The sequence below is a fragment of the Vanessa cardui genome, chromosome 1 (genome assembly GCF_905220365.1).
Source record: "Vanessa cardui chromosome 1, ilVanCard2.1, whole genome shotgun sequence".
NCBI lineage: Eukaryota > Metazoa > Arthropoda > Insecta > Lepidoptera > Nymphalidae > Vanessa > Vanessa cardui.
In genome coordinates this window covers 16,224,339-16,240,462 of record NC_061123.1, presented here as the reverse complement: position 1 = coordinate 16,240,462, position 16,124 = coordinate 16,224,339, and the positions used below count along the sequence as shown (strand labels likewise).

Genomic DNA, 16,124 nt, shown 5'->3' with positions numbered 1-16,124 from the left:
GGATTAAAACGTTCACATAATCTGCTTACACCGATATGAACAAGACACGAAATTGGATCATCGAATTTTGCCAAGCCTTTATTTATACAACTCTAAAAAAATGCATAAAATTCAACGCTTGATTAACTCAACCCCCGATTGAACTATGAGACTTGGAATCTAGTAAAAAATCTCCCAAGTAGTCTTATCTATATCTATACTAATAACAAATGAGTAATAAGTCTCTGTATTATTGCTAAAATTAACTAACCTAACCTAACCAGCAACCCTAAAACGCGACCGAAGTCGTGGGCGATGTGTAGTTGATTATAAAAGTAATGGACAAAGACGTAGAAAAATGATTTTTGATCATATTCTTACTTTTATTTATTAGAATTGTTAGGATATTGAGCAAAACCCACAATGTTATCTAGACATCATCACAAATGCGCCGACAATCTTGGGACCGCAAAATGATTTCAGAAAACTTAATATTTAAAAAATAAGTAGATAAATACTACAAGACCTATAATCAATAATTACGTAAATTTGACGACGGGGAAAAAAGCGAAACTTAATACTTTAACATGATTATCAGCTAAACGGTTGATATTACTAATGCAAATGTTTTCAATAATAATTGTGTTATAGATAAAATATTTAGCACAAAAATGTGAATTTACCTAGTAGGTACGATTCCATTTCAAAGTGACAACATTTAAAAACAGTAATTTAATAACTTTTATACGAGTCAAATATCACGATGTTTTTGTTTAAACAAAACTAAAAATATATTTTGATTAAACGATAAACACAGATTGAAACAATTCGTCACGTTCATACGAGAATTGAATTTATTTAATTAATAATTATTTTGATTTTCAACGATATTTCATTCGGTTTCGATGACAATTTAGGCAGCCGTAGTTTTCCGTTTTAAAAATAACTATCAGATTGTTTAGAAGGGCACTGGAGATTTGCGAGCATGTTTCCAGTGAGGCAATTAGTGAACGTGCTTGTAGCGATTTCACCCACAAGTTTTTTGCTGAATCATTTTATATACGTAAACATCTTTGAAGTTATCACGTCGATAGCATTGCTGCTGAAGACTACAAACACCTCAATAATAATTGTGAGTTCGTTGCGCACGCACCGATAACCCATTTTATCTGAGTGGATTATCTGCTACGAGCTAAGTTTGTAAAACTTTCATGCTTGATGACTCTCAAACGCCAATGAAAAATTAAATTAATTAAAAACTCATCATCGTTCCTTCATTACCGTTCCACATATGATAAAAATTGAAATATTAATAATAAGTAAACAGTACATATTCCTCAAATTATTAAAATATCTAAATACAAACTTACTTTTGTGAGTGTATTTAAGGTGCCATTAGAGTAGTACTCTGTTCGACATGATTACACGTCTGATTCATGATAAATAGCTTCATATTATTGCCATGTTAAAGTTAAACTTTGTAAAAAAAATCTTTTGATCATCATTAGTGGGCAGTGATACACGTGAAAATAAATGAACAAAATCATACAATAAAGCAATAAACGTTGGAGTGAAACTGCTGCCTTGAAATATAAGAGAATCATGTCAACCAGAAGACCAGAGAAGACTCTGGTCTTGGTATGACTTGGTCGTTAAGGAGGAAAGATCAGTCATCAATTATTCGATTGTTTCGATTCGATGATTAATCGATTCAAATTTAGAAGAAATATCTAAACGAGCTAAAATGTCCCCTTTAATTAGGTCTCTTTTGATATTTTTTGGGTGTGATTTATTTCTGGTACGTACACAAAGTTTTGAACAAATTACATGCGTATAAATTTCCCCCGTTGTATCGGATTTAGGCTTTCATTAATAAGTCAAACCATGTTTTGGCAACATTCCTAATTAAGAGGATTAATAATACTTTCGTATAATTTATATATTAAATTGCCTGTTGTTATTAAACTCAGCGTTGCTTCCTCGTTAATTACAACGTGTGATGACTGCATTATAGTTCCACAATTATTTACGTCTTTGTTAATTAATGCAATAGCCTCGACAAACTTAGCTTGGCTTAGCTTTTTTGTGGCTAAAATATACCTATTTACTTAAGGTAAAACTCTGCCCGATATCACGTGAAAAATATAGGAACTGATCATTTAAAACTGTACCTGAATTTTATTTACAAAAAAATCTTGAAGGACAAAGCATGCGGTATACAAGTACGCCAGGAGTTTTAGTGCAATTTATCACTAAAATTAAATCAGAGTACTATTACAGCTTCTCAAGTTCAGGATAAGTTCAATATTTAATTACAGGACTAGGTGACAAGTAAGTGAAAGTACATATTGAGCTTCAATTATACTCCATCGAGAATAGTTTTTGAAACTATTAAAGTTATTCTTTTCCAGATATTTACCATATTTTTTATTTTAGACTTCACAGTCTCGTGAACAAGACATTCGTAGATAATGTCGAAATATCGAGCTCCACCGAACAAAAAATAAAAACCATGGTAAATAACCCGAAATGAATAACTTTAATAATAAAAATAACCATGTTAATTTAAAATCTTATATAGTTTTTGAAACGTTTACATAATGCTTGCTTCGGTTTCATGCCGATTTCAATCTAGGTATGTCGTTTTGAAATTCGCAGAAGTACTCCCTAGTGTCCTCTATATGACGTTGTTTCATATTTATAATAGCGAATTACTTCTTATAGGCTCAGGGTCTGAACAAAGTTTATACCAGTTGCAAGCTTTAAAGTTGAAAGAACATTTCAATCTATGTATATCTATAGTAATAATATAAAGAGGAAAACTTTGTTTGTTTGTTTGTAAGGAATAGGCTCGACAACTATTGGGCCGATTTAAAAATTATTTCAACGCTAAACTACATTATTCACGAGTAACATAGGCTAATTTTTCTTTTGGAACAATAGGATTCCGTAATATATATATATATATATATATATATATATATATAATATTCCGTAATAAAAACCCAATATTTGGGTTTTTCGGACAAAATATGTAAAAAAGCAACCAGAATTATCTTCTTACTTTTATTTATTTTTTATTTAGCTTCACTTAATTGTAAAATGACGATTCAAAAGTGCTTGTTAAAGCCTACTTGAATAAAGTTTATTTTGATTTCATTCGATTTTACTTGATTTTGTGTCTCTATGGGCTATTTTGATTTTCTTTTCTGTCACAAATCTAAGATCAATCGCAGTCAAATTGCGGACAGAAGCTGGTTAGAAATATAATTGCAGCGACATAATACTGCTGTACACTATAAACTTTTCCTGCCATTTATTATAATCAAATTAACTCTTTTATAATAGAACACATCCCGTTAATGTCCTACAAGTGGACGAAGAGTTGAAGTTCATTCCAGGGCGCGCCACTAACAGTCGCTCAACACACATGCGGTAAAATTTTAACCGATACAAAGAGATTTTCTCATGAAACTGAATCTCAAAGCCTTTGTAGTGCTTATCCAGATTTTAAGCCACGATATTTCTCTTAAGATTTACATATTTTGCCTCATATTCAACTGGGTCACTTCGCTAATTAAACATAATTAATATTAACAAACAAAATCACTTCAAAATATAAATTGGTATGTACTTAAAAAACCGAAGTGTAAATGTAAGTTGTCTCAGTTTTTATCAACCCTCCAACCCCTCACTCATGGTATGAGTAGACAAGTACCTTCAATCTTCAAACTATAAACTAAAATGTCTACTAACAAGAGATCTTAAGGTTGCACTAACGAAAATAACCTTTATTTCTTGGGCAGCAAAAACCATATTTATGAAGCGATTTTAATTGTTTCCTCACAAAAGGTGCTATTAAGGAGAACTTTCATAATCGCGAGCGTCAAAATCACCCGCACTTCTGCAACACATTCATTAAAACACGCACAAGAACATGTGGCTTTTAAACGCATTTTGCAAAACTACTTCATAACAGGGAGGCGAGGCTATGCGAGAAATTTTCAACTTTAAACCAACGGTATAAGGTCGAGTTCTGTCTGAAAGTAAGGCGTCTAATACAGAGTGACTGCAATAGGATCACATTCAGAATAAAATTTTCATCAAACTTAAAACATTAGTATGTTGTAGAATAAAAGTTCTTCTTTCAAATAGTTTTACTAAAATATGTGAGTTAAAAGGACAGCAAATGAAAAATATGAACTACAAATTCATTATTTGAAATTACGTTTATAAATATTTCATTCGGTATTCTCAATATTAAATTGATATAAACTTGCCGGAGCAACGTTATAAAAAACTTAAAAGTAATATCGGACTAAAAAAATCTTGACTGATATTACTTTTTAAATAAGTTCAGTAATTTTTATTTTAATAAACAATTTTCTTTGAATTTATTATAATAAAATCAATAAGTAATGATAAAGCACTAGATGTAATATGACTTATAATTATTGCTGTTTGTCGTTCCTACACTAAATACAGTCAATAATTACAGTACATCGATTTGCACCCGCTTATTCGCCACGAAACCAATACTCGAATCGACTTTTATGTGACGCCCCTTCCATGTACTTTAGGTATTTAAGCGTTGATAATCATCCAAATTGAAATACATATTTAAGTTGTTGAAATAAAACGTACTAAATTATATTAAAGTAAAGAAATCCGAAAGAAGTCAATTAAGAGCCGCCTGTACATGGAGGCAGCCTCCACAACTACTGAGCAATTATACTCACGGCGGAAATTCAGACCAGCGTCTCTGTCTATTGTGTCTACTTTTTAATAACCCACTTGGTTACTTTTAACAGAGATAATGATACCTCGGTGTACATACTGGCAAAGAGAGTCATCTCGTAATATAAATGAGTACCTAGCACACACTAGACACATTTAGATGCTATATACATCTCATTAATAGAAAGTACATAATATATTACATAATTACGTCACCATTTAAAAATATCATGTGTATCTGTGATATTGTGTGTCGTAAATAAAAAAAATAAACGCCTTGGGACTATCGGAAGGTGCTAAAATCGTAACTTAATCACTAAATACATTTGGAGAAAAATAAATAAAAGGAGATAGTTTCCTTAAGAAAAATAATATAACACTTTTACTATAATAATACATTGTAAATTATTATATCCTATATAGTTTAGGTGCTAAGCATATAGAAGGGAGAGATCTGCAGCGGAAAGGGGGTATGATAAGGGAGCTTGACGACGCTTGCCGTCATGGTTTCTGTTTTACTCCCAAAATGCGCCAATACTACATGTATTATCTAAACATTATTTGATTACTTGGCCAATTTGAGCTTTTTCTAAGAGGTTTTAGATTATAGACCAAAATCCAAACGTCCTTAACATTAGCTCGTAAGGCAGATCTTGTAATTCGGTCGTAAGATTTGAAGCACAAAGACTAACGAGTGAAATTAAAATGATATACCGTCCCCGGTTACTGTTCTTGTACTGTGTAAGCCTCTCGTAGCCTTACTTATGAATGGTAATTTTGCAACATTATATTTAATGCCTTCAACTCAGATGGGAATTTGCCCAGCAGTGGGAAATTAACAGTGGTTACTTTACTTTTCATTAGATGTTATAAAGTACCGATAAGATATTCACGAGTTACTATCTTCGACCAATTAAATAACATATTTGTTAACATTATCCCAAGGTATGAGCTACGAAATGTTGAGGAATAACCCTACTAGAGTTTTAACGATGTTTAATAATTTGAAATAATAAAATAATAATATGGAAATCGTAAACGTATATTGAAAATTGTGACGTTTTTGGTAGTTTGCAATTGAAAAGTTAAATCATAAAAGAACCGCAGTCACTTTCGAAAACACATTCGATTGCTAATAAAACGTAGTATTGTCCACATGTCCCTATATTCCACATGCTAGATGTTGAAATATATACACATTATAATAACAGGATAAAGACGAAAGAACTCAATATAAATTATAATAATTATTATTTTAAGTATTACTTAATTACAATAAATAAACCACGTTTTAAACTACATAATCACGGATTGTATATTTGACTCGCGTACGATACAGGTTAAGCTTCATGTAAATAAAATAAAAACTAGCAACGAAATTATCAAAATATGACTTACGGTCTTAGTTTATGGTGTATGTTTACGGAATTTTAGGATCTGTGATTGTTAAATAACAGCCTATAAACTTTTATTTCTCTCTTCCCCTGGACAAACACATTTCAATAAATATTTCCACTAATAGAGTAACGGCCTCTCAATATCCAAGTGGCTATTATTTCACCCCTACGTCGCATTTGCCAAACTTTTGGCCAATTGTAACAGGCGCCTGCCAATTTTTCCACTGGTAAATGGGTCACCTATTTCTGAATATAGTAATGTCGACATTTTATGATACCGCTCCCAATGCATGTGTTGTACAATGTTTGAAACTTCAATTTATTTTGTATCCACAATGAAGTTCGGTAATTCGTTCTAAAGCCCCAACTCTCGACCTCTCTATCCAAGCTATGAGCTTTTAAATAAAGTTTTAACAGTGTCACGTTTTATTGCAGGTTTCGAAACGAATTGTACAATAGTAAAAAAACATATATTGACAATCACTGTATCAATGTTTCTCTATGCTTTCTATATTTATGTCCAAAATTAAGTGTTATAGTAACAATATATTTCGAAATTGAAATAAATATGTACTGTAAAGTTAACTGAATAAATAGCATACGACTTGTCGCAACTGATGTTAGAATGGTTTAGATGAGTTTCTATCACTTACCGTTCTGTTGCCAAGGTTTCTGACCCGGCAGCTCAGGTACGCGGACTTGCCAACCAGAGCCGTGACGTTCCGTGGGGTAGCCGCGTCGAAGGACGGAGCAAGTCGCGCTCCGCCGCCAGCGGGCAGCGCGTTTACGGATCCCGCGCCACCAGCTACGTCGCACCAACCTAAACAAAATTCTCCTTTATTAAAATAACAATTATTTTTAATTAAATACACTTTGACTATCTATTTATTCCATATTCGTTTCGATTATAATCACTACATAGTATAAAACAAATTCGCTTTATCTGTCCCTCTATACCTTTGTATGCTTAGATCTTTAAAACTACGCAATGGATTTTTGAAATAGATAGCGTGATTCAAGAGGAAGGTTTATGTATATAATACATGGACAATATAGAAAAGAAACACTGATAATTTTAGAAGTTTATAATATGATGTCGTAAATAAACAAATTCTGCAGTACATTTAGTATTAGTATTTATATAGTATTAGGAAGCCGGGGCGGATCGCTAGTTAAAAAAAGAATAATATATAAGCACCAAAGATACATTTGTTTTAAATACATAATGATTTAAGAAGACAATACACAATGTTAATGCTCCCTATTCAGAGAGACAGGCTAAATAAGAGGATTTCCAGCAGAGAGGGGCCGTGTCACGAGACAAAGAAGTGAATTAAGCGTCACAGTCGCTCAAGACCTGGTCCACTCATTGTATGTTTGAATTGTTAATTAAACTCAAGAATGGATTACGTTTTTGGGAAATCTGACCAACTCTACACACCACAAAAGTTTTATTTAACCAATTTATATTACGTACATATTATTAACTTAAACTGCAAATTTAGTTAAAAGTGATAGGCTTATCAATTCGTTAGAAGACCTACAGAAATACACATAATTTATAATTTATGTTAAATTAATGCTATGCAAATGAGTTAACGTTTTAAAATTTAAATTTATATTTACGTGAAATTACATTTTTTATATAATTTGTATAAATAGTCGAAATGAAAAATATCTGATCCAAGTCAATAGTTTATTATCATTGGTTTAGTAAATAAATCACATGATTAAAATAAATTAATTAAACGAAGGAGATGTAGTCACGGTGGCCGTATGTCATATTTCCACAGACGAGCCAGTAAGCTAATTACAAATCGATTAGTTTGTGGTTTACACGCGGAAATTGTTCATTTGTACAACTCGATGAATCTCGTACACGTAGTTTGAAGGTGATGATCAATTTCATCAGGACATTACGCCAGCAAACTGCTTCAAATTTGCATCACTACAACCATTAATGAAGGTCCTCTTTTGGAAAAACGCAGCCAACAATACTAAAACAACAACAATTTATACAAAACAATAAGTCACAACACAAAAGGTATTCAATTAGAACTACTGAATTTATATGTGTAATTAATTTGTGTTTATAATTTATCTTCTGCGCGGTGGTACATTCAGTGACCATATACAATAAATGTACAACTACGTAACATCACAAACCATTTATTTATGTTTTGTTGCGAAACTAATTTCTCTTGATTCGGATGCAAGGCTGATTGATCCTAAGGAAACAACGCGAAGAAATCTTTATGCAACCAACCCGCAAAAAAGCTTTCTCCTCGCATGAGACAAATATTTAGCAAAGACTGAACCCTGGCGGAAGTGCCTGTTCTAGGAGGAGACAGGACCATTTTAAACTAGCATGAATATAAATTTTCGATTACGTTAATATGATAAATTAAATTGGTTAAATACACTTATACTTTACAACTCCGAACTAATATTGTGTTTTTAAATAAGTACTTTAATATACTGTCTTCGAAGTATTACTGGAATATGTGTAGTGTCTTCGAATAAGCGATAAACATGTGTTATAAATGAAGACAGCAGTGAATTGGTCAAAGTCGATCGCGCGTAACATTTTAAAACCAATAAAAAATCATATTGAAAACATTAGTGAGACATTATTTCTAGTGTCACCGATACTATTTTCGACAATATCCATGGGAACAAGTGACCACCATTCGTCAAATAGGTTGTAATTACTATACGTTAAACGATCATTGACGTATGTACTTTAATTAGTAAAAAATACAAACTGTAATTTGTTACTGGTTCTTATCGATCGAATTTATATTGCTCGGGAGTTGTATTTTCAATTAATTTAGAATAATACCGATCCAAAAATATTTAATTGAGGTTACTCTGATTTTTCGATATTACTTACTTAAATTCATGACAACAGATTTATTAATTTAAATTAAAAATCAGTGAACTTAACTTTATAATCTATAAATTTAAGATTTACGACCGCCAACATCCTAGTTTATGTGAATCCGATTGATCTAACTGATTGGCAACTTTATGCGCTATCGGATCGAGCTGGGACGGTTTATTGCCAAAACTTCCCATATAAGCACTTTATGAAAACGAATTTGATAGAAAATCACTCGATCGAACTAATATCGTATCATATACGTGATGGCTTTACGATTTCCGAAAATATTTTCTGCGTCAATGTTTCGCTGTAAGAATATTATGTATCGGTAAGAGATTAAAATAAATATTTGGGTATCACATCATCAATATATAGAAGAACATCAAAGTAAACACAAATTTAATAAAATAAAAAGATAATACTATTCTATGAAATATAAATACTTATTATAACAGAAGAGCAAATACAATAAAGATATAATATTAGGAAGACCGTTCAAGACGAAAGAACTATTTCAATAATTCACTTAACAAGATTATTGTCACATACAATTACGCAAATGGCCCAAATACTAAACTTCGTGGTCTAATGGAATTAGCTATGAAATGGCCAAGGACTAAACGCAGGTGCCTGAATCACTTCACGCGCATAATTGCTGTGTTGAGTGACCATTATGTGGACGCCATTAACACTCACACGAGGGTGTGGTTAACACGCCACTAAGGACAGATGGAAAGATTTTAATAGCCTTAGGTTTGAGATATTTTTCTACGTCATGAAAGTAAATTATTAGAAATAAGTATGTTGAATTTAATTGTCTGTTTTAACTGTGTTGTCAATTGGAGTGGAGATGGATTCTGTAGTTTTAAGGGGAAGATTTGGGCCTTATCTCACAATAATGCTCAAGTGCGAGTTAGTGATTATACGTGTGATAGAATATCCTCCATGCAGTTTTTCGAACATGTTAGCCTGAGCACGGGATTTAATATAAACAAAAATTAGCACATGGAAACCCATTGGTGTTTATTTGGAATTAATCCCACGATCGTCGCTGTCTACGGTTCATAAATAGCCTTACCTAAGAAAAAAATGCTAGTAAGATGCAAAAACAAACAACGGTATACGTTAACGGTAACGGTATAGTAAAAACTTTGGAGATGCAATTATTGTTTCATAGTAAAGGCTTCTTAAGAAATAAAACTTGAACTCTAAAATTTATCTCAAGATAAAACAATCTTCGAAGGAAACTAAATTGAAAGACTAGTATCTTAAAGTTTGATAAAATAAGTAGTTCTTCGTTAGTTATTATCAAATGCTACTTGAATAATATAAATTATATTGAAGTAAAACGTGCCTTAGGGACAACGAGGTCATCCAAGTTCCTTTAAAGCAAACATACACGTGTCAGATGGCTCTGCTTATTAATTAACAAATTCAGCAAAGCCCGCCATCTAATAGTAATTGTACCCATGTTTCACCCTCGAGACCAGTTGTCTCAGTGCTGCTGGAATTTCCCTTCGCGTTTATTTACCCTACCTTTGTTTTGTTATTCATTACACATGTTTTGAACACGCCCGGAGGCAAAATATAATTAGTTAATTCGAGAATTTATGGATCCTAATCGAATACGTGTAACAAAGTTTGTGGTGCAGTTTCTATTATTAAGAAGAATTATTCGGAGCCTTCTAATTATCCTTATCAATCCCAAACTGCCCAAAAAATGACACAGTGCCAACTTAATCAATTGCCCATCACTGACACTTGATGGATGTCGCCTTAATTAGCTACTATTCAACACGTTATAGTGCTACAACCGATAAAATAGGCTTTATTGCGAGTACAATAGAAGCTACGATATCTGCAGATCGACACAGTGTAAATGAAGACAAAGTACGCGATGTGGGTCATGCGAAGGATAATGAAATCTATGTCATCGCATATAAGTATTTTAATGGTAGCAGAGATATTGTGGCTCGCTGGACAGATTGACGATGCGAACGAGGGAATGAGTGTGATAAAGCGACCGCGGGAACTGACGTCCTCAAGGTTGTATGGTACGGTCGTCGAAAAAACTATTAACCCAGTGTGGACGTTAACAATAAATCTGAGAAGAGATTGGGACGTAATTTGATTGGATGACCGAGGCGTAAGACTGATTGAAAAGGGAATCTTGATTCTAGATCATTCTTGATGCCAATGGAAAGTTTTAAGGATAAAGAAATAAGAGATTAAAACATTTTATTGGATGTTTTGGTCCTAATTTTTCATTTTATTAAAAATATGATTTGTTAAAATAGTCTTGAGTTACAACATCAGAAAATAATATGTTAAGATCATAAACTGTCACAAATTTATTATTTTTATGCCAAATATTTTTTCAAAGGTACCACCCACTCACAAATTCTGTCACCAAAAACCAAGTTCCTAGAGGCGCTTTCTTGTTTTATGGAAAAATTAATATTTCTAACAGCGTAAAACTATCTATTTTATAGAAAAAAATCCAGAACAATTTTTAATAGTATAATAAACACGACCACTAATACCACTTATATCGATCTATTGATCTACTGATACTGAGAAAATAAACCGATTCAACATAATATTCATCAAACAAAAACGATAAACGTTTCGTTCATAATACTTACCGGCTGAACCTATTTGACACTTTCCGTGAACATATTTTTTCATTTCTCAGTAAATTATCAATGTGTTTTCTAATAGCAAATCATAAAAGTGTCAGCGCGGACACTCTCGCGCCGGGCTTGCTTTGTATTTACGACGCTGCGTTTCGAATGAGCTGTCAACGCTGAAAAATGTGGCGCGAGATGATATGGGATCCTATCTATCCCTCGCGTCTTCGTATTATTTACACTTGATTTATACATTCCTTTCACGCGCCTTATTTTGTTACTTCAATTTTCTTATACAACGTTTCATATTGAAATATTTATGTGTTCAATGACTGACCTATGTAGATTTAATTGACCCTTTTCACTCGTCCAATTTACAAAACAAAAAACATTATTCTGGAAATGGAATGCAACGCTACGAAATAAAATATTTAAAGAAAAAATTACGCAAATTCAAGTCAGAATTATATTAAAAAGATCTAGGATTATATGTTTGTATATTATAAATAATAAAGTTAATTACTTCTTACGACCTAACTTTAAAACGTTGTTGAACGGATGTTTATTTGATTACTGATTTCTTTCTTCCTGTCACCATTCATCAGTCATCACTTCCTAAACAATATTTACTGGTAAAGTCTTTTTATTCCAAGATTGTAAGACAAGATTCGAACATTCATGTAACTAGAACAATACTGATATATCCAATGGATGTATACATATTTATAATAATAATATAAAACTTCACTTTGTGGTTCACAGTGACGTAATTCAAATATTTCAGGGCAACAAACGGCCGCCGTCCACACAAACGTAGAGGAATTTTTCATCGCATTGTTTTAGTCGCGTGGTCGCATAAACAAAGTCCATTTTAAAACGGAACTCCGCTTTTTTTAATCTAAGACTTTACTGAAAGTAAATGTACGGTTCTCCAAGTAAATTCCCAATTGTGTGAATTTAGAGTTTAACTTTTTTTATAGCCTACTTAAAAGTAAATCCACTTTAACATCGCTAAGTACGTTGTCCTCCCAAGTTAAACAAGTTAGAAAAATATTTAAACGAAACATGTTATCTTGAATTAGATATACTCGTATAACTGACTTATATTTATACATACATATTATAGTAATCAAAATGGCTGATGACCGAGATTACCACTGATAAGAACACTTAGATCTTACGAGAAGGTAATGGATTCGAGCCCGGGGAAGCACTACAAAAGTATCAAATGCTTAATCCGTGTTTAGAAATCAGCTGTGAAAGTAAACATAATGAGAAGTCTGTATGTGTTGGATACAAATATGTGCGACTCTTAAGTGGAATGGTGGAACAAGCCTCTATTCTTCTACTCAACTAATAGAGGGGAACATTTACAGGCTGATAAATAATTTATTTAAGGTATTTCGTGCAGGCTTAAATTAAAAGGATAAACTAAAATTTAAACAGAGCTCATTATCCCAGCTTTCTTTCCGTACGAATACCTTAGAGAGGGAACTTTACTTTGCAAGATATATTTTACTCTATAATAAAGTAAACAATCGGCCTAACAGGCACAAATAAATACAATAAACGACACGTCTTTAAAAATCTTCTCGAATAGTAAAAGAAACCAAAACTTCAAATTGCTTCTGTTATTTCCATCCTATTTACGTCATTACGTGTCCCGCCCCTAATGTGGCCTAAATCGGTTAAAATTCGGCATATATGTGTATTTAAATATCTGGTAACATACTATTAGGGGTCTCCGCATTAGGTATCATTAAATATACAAATACTTTTGTTCGGCCCGCGTTTAATGGATCCCCCCATCTCCCCGTACTACTAGTTACTACTTTTGTAAAATTACTTAAAATGACCCAGCTTTGTAGTAAACTTTGCTTAAAACTAAATTTAATAACAAAGTTTCTTGTCGTCATCATTTTAAATTTTAAACAAATATTATTTTGATTTTACTTTATTTATATTTATTTTCCTATACATAAAACCACTTCATATTCTTTTATAAAAAAAACTTTACGTAGGTTGAATTCGATGGATTTTTTCTTTGTTATTCAGTTTCTCATTTTCTATCACATACATGTAATATAGAAATAAAGAAATAACATAGCCTATCATTAAGTTAGTTAAATTTAGATTCAAACCGGCTGGGTTTCCCTTAAAAAAACTTGTATTTAGACACAATCTCGCGTTCGGTGATTAATGTCTTCCTGTACAATTTCCGGCCCAGGTGGCTAATCTAAGATGCTAGTAAATTTCGCAAAAGATATATTACAATACAAAAGTATGCGCCCGAACATCTGCAAACTATTTCCTTACTCTAGCAATCCGATGAGAGATTCCAATAAGATAGGAGATACATCAGGCACAGTACGAAGGGCAATTGTCAAGTCTCTGTAAGATTTCCAACGTTTGTCACCAGAGCTGATAATGAATACCTCTTAAGAGGAAGACTATGTCCTCGAGAACTGCATCCATATCAGTTGAGACTATTTTATATTACGCAGCTATGTATATGGAGAATTTATCCCATACCGTCATCTTCACTCTACACTTTTTCCGCAACGTGTTTTAGCATATCCCTCATTTATAGAGGCCTAAGACATATTTTACATAATCACGTGCTTTAGTTAAAACGTTCGTGATGTTCTCGTAATTACAATGTTTGGAAATGACAAGTTAATATTAAAATCCAAGCTTCACTTGTAATATAAAGTCTAGATAAACGGGCCCTAATACCCATAAAAGCCGCGAGACGAGTGAATTAGGGCATCCTAAATTATAGCACTTAATTACCTAAGTCTAACTCGGAGATGGCTTCCTTTGCCTAAGTTTCACGTCGCTTGATGTGATTACAATCTTAATCACAAAATTACCACTTTGTAATACTTAATTAGAAGATAAGAGAAACGTTTGAATGCGTATTTAGAAAATATTTTAATTATGTTGTAAGAAATCGTGATTACGACTAATTTAATTGTTGTCCTTCATTAAGCGATTTGTTAGATGGAATTAGTTCATTTATAGTATATATCAATTACTATGTTTTTTAATATAATATCTTTTTATTGTTTTTATTCACTTAAACTAAAAGCTTTAAAACAATATGTATATAATAAAATCCAAGCTCGTTCTTCCTGTTTATTACATATTTATGAGATAAATAAATTAAAAGATTGTTTCATAGCCAAAGTCGCAGGTAGTGAATAAAAAATTTAAAATGACAAAAAAAATCCGTAGTCCCGACGCGGTAGTTAAAAACTGCAGCGCTCGCAAAAAGTCTTAATGGCCCGAGCCGCCACTTTTTTGCAGCTTTTTTGCGATATTCGGTAATCCTTTGAATTGTGTTAAATGATATTCAAACTAGAGGAATGATTTATGACTTCGTAATTAAAATAAAACACTCAAATGCTTTACAGAAATCTTATTCTTTGGTGAACAGATATGTTTGTACAATATATTTTCCTTTTTAATGTACATTTATATCGATACATAATATTTAAAAGTACAGAGCATTTTGATGAAAAATATTGTATCTTTAACGCAATTATGATTGAAAACATTTTTATCAGAAGTATCAACCGTTTAGTTTAATTTATTCTTTATCACGTTAAAGAGTTAAGTTGGCCTTTTTCCTTGGTGTCAAATTCACATAATGATTGATTATAGGTCTCGTAGTATACTCGTACTTTATTTTAAAATATTGAGCGACCAAATTTAAATATTCAAGATTCAAAAGTGATTTAATTGTAAACGAGAGCCATAGCTGAAATAGTTTGGTGGTACAATTTAATTGATGGTAAGGCTTCGGGCAAGGTTCTATCCAGACGACGGAAGCTACCAGGCATTTCTCATATATTCTACCACCAAGCAACAATACTTAGTATTGTTGCATTCCGGTTTGAAGATAGAGTGAGTCTGTTTAATACATAACATTTTAGTTCCCAAGGTTGATGACGCATTGATGATTTGTGACATGAGTTGTATTTCTTAGAGCGCCAACGTCTGTGAGCATTGGGGAGCACAAACTGAATATACTGGCTCATTGGCAGAACTCCTAAGGGAACGGCGGTAAGCTGACCAAGGATTAAAAAAAAAAATTAACGCCTCAAGAGAGGACATTCCGCAATAACATGGAAGCTTAATATTTGAAGTTATATAATCAAAAACGGTGCTTTTTTGAAAATTCAATTTAAACAAACAAAAAGGAGCGTAATAGGGTTGAGTGAGGTTAAATAAACGTCAAAACAAACTTGCATTATGTTTCTATAGACATTTGTCGACATAGTAAGTGCCGTGACCCAACTAAAACGATGATTTAGGCTATACGAGATAGGCCATAATATTATAAGCCTAATATATACGACATGATTCAAATGACAAAGGGAACTCACTAAGAGTCAATAACATTTCACTAAAACGCTGTTGTAAAAATTTGACCTTGAAACTAATCTATAAGCGCTCAAAGAAATTTCAAGTATTATCTAGCTCGTATTCAAT

General features: G+C 32.4%; 1 protein-coding gene across 6 annotated transcripts in view; it reads right to left on the bottom strand.

Annotated features, from left to right (window-relative positions):
* LOC124531447 (zwei Ig domain protein zig-8-like) overlaps positions 1-16,124 on the bottom strand; it is a 404,620-nt gene that overhangs the window by 278,809 nt on the left and 109,687 nt on the right. For all 6 annotated transcript variants that reach the window (XM_047106045.1, XM_047106037.1, XM_047106053.1 and 3 more), the window contains exon 3: positions 6,767-6,933. In XM_047106045.1, coding sequence (XP_046962001.1) covers positions 6,767-6,933 — 167 coding nt within the window. The remainder of the gene's footprint in view (positions 1-6,766; positions 6,934-16,124) is intronic.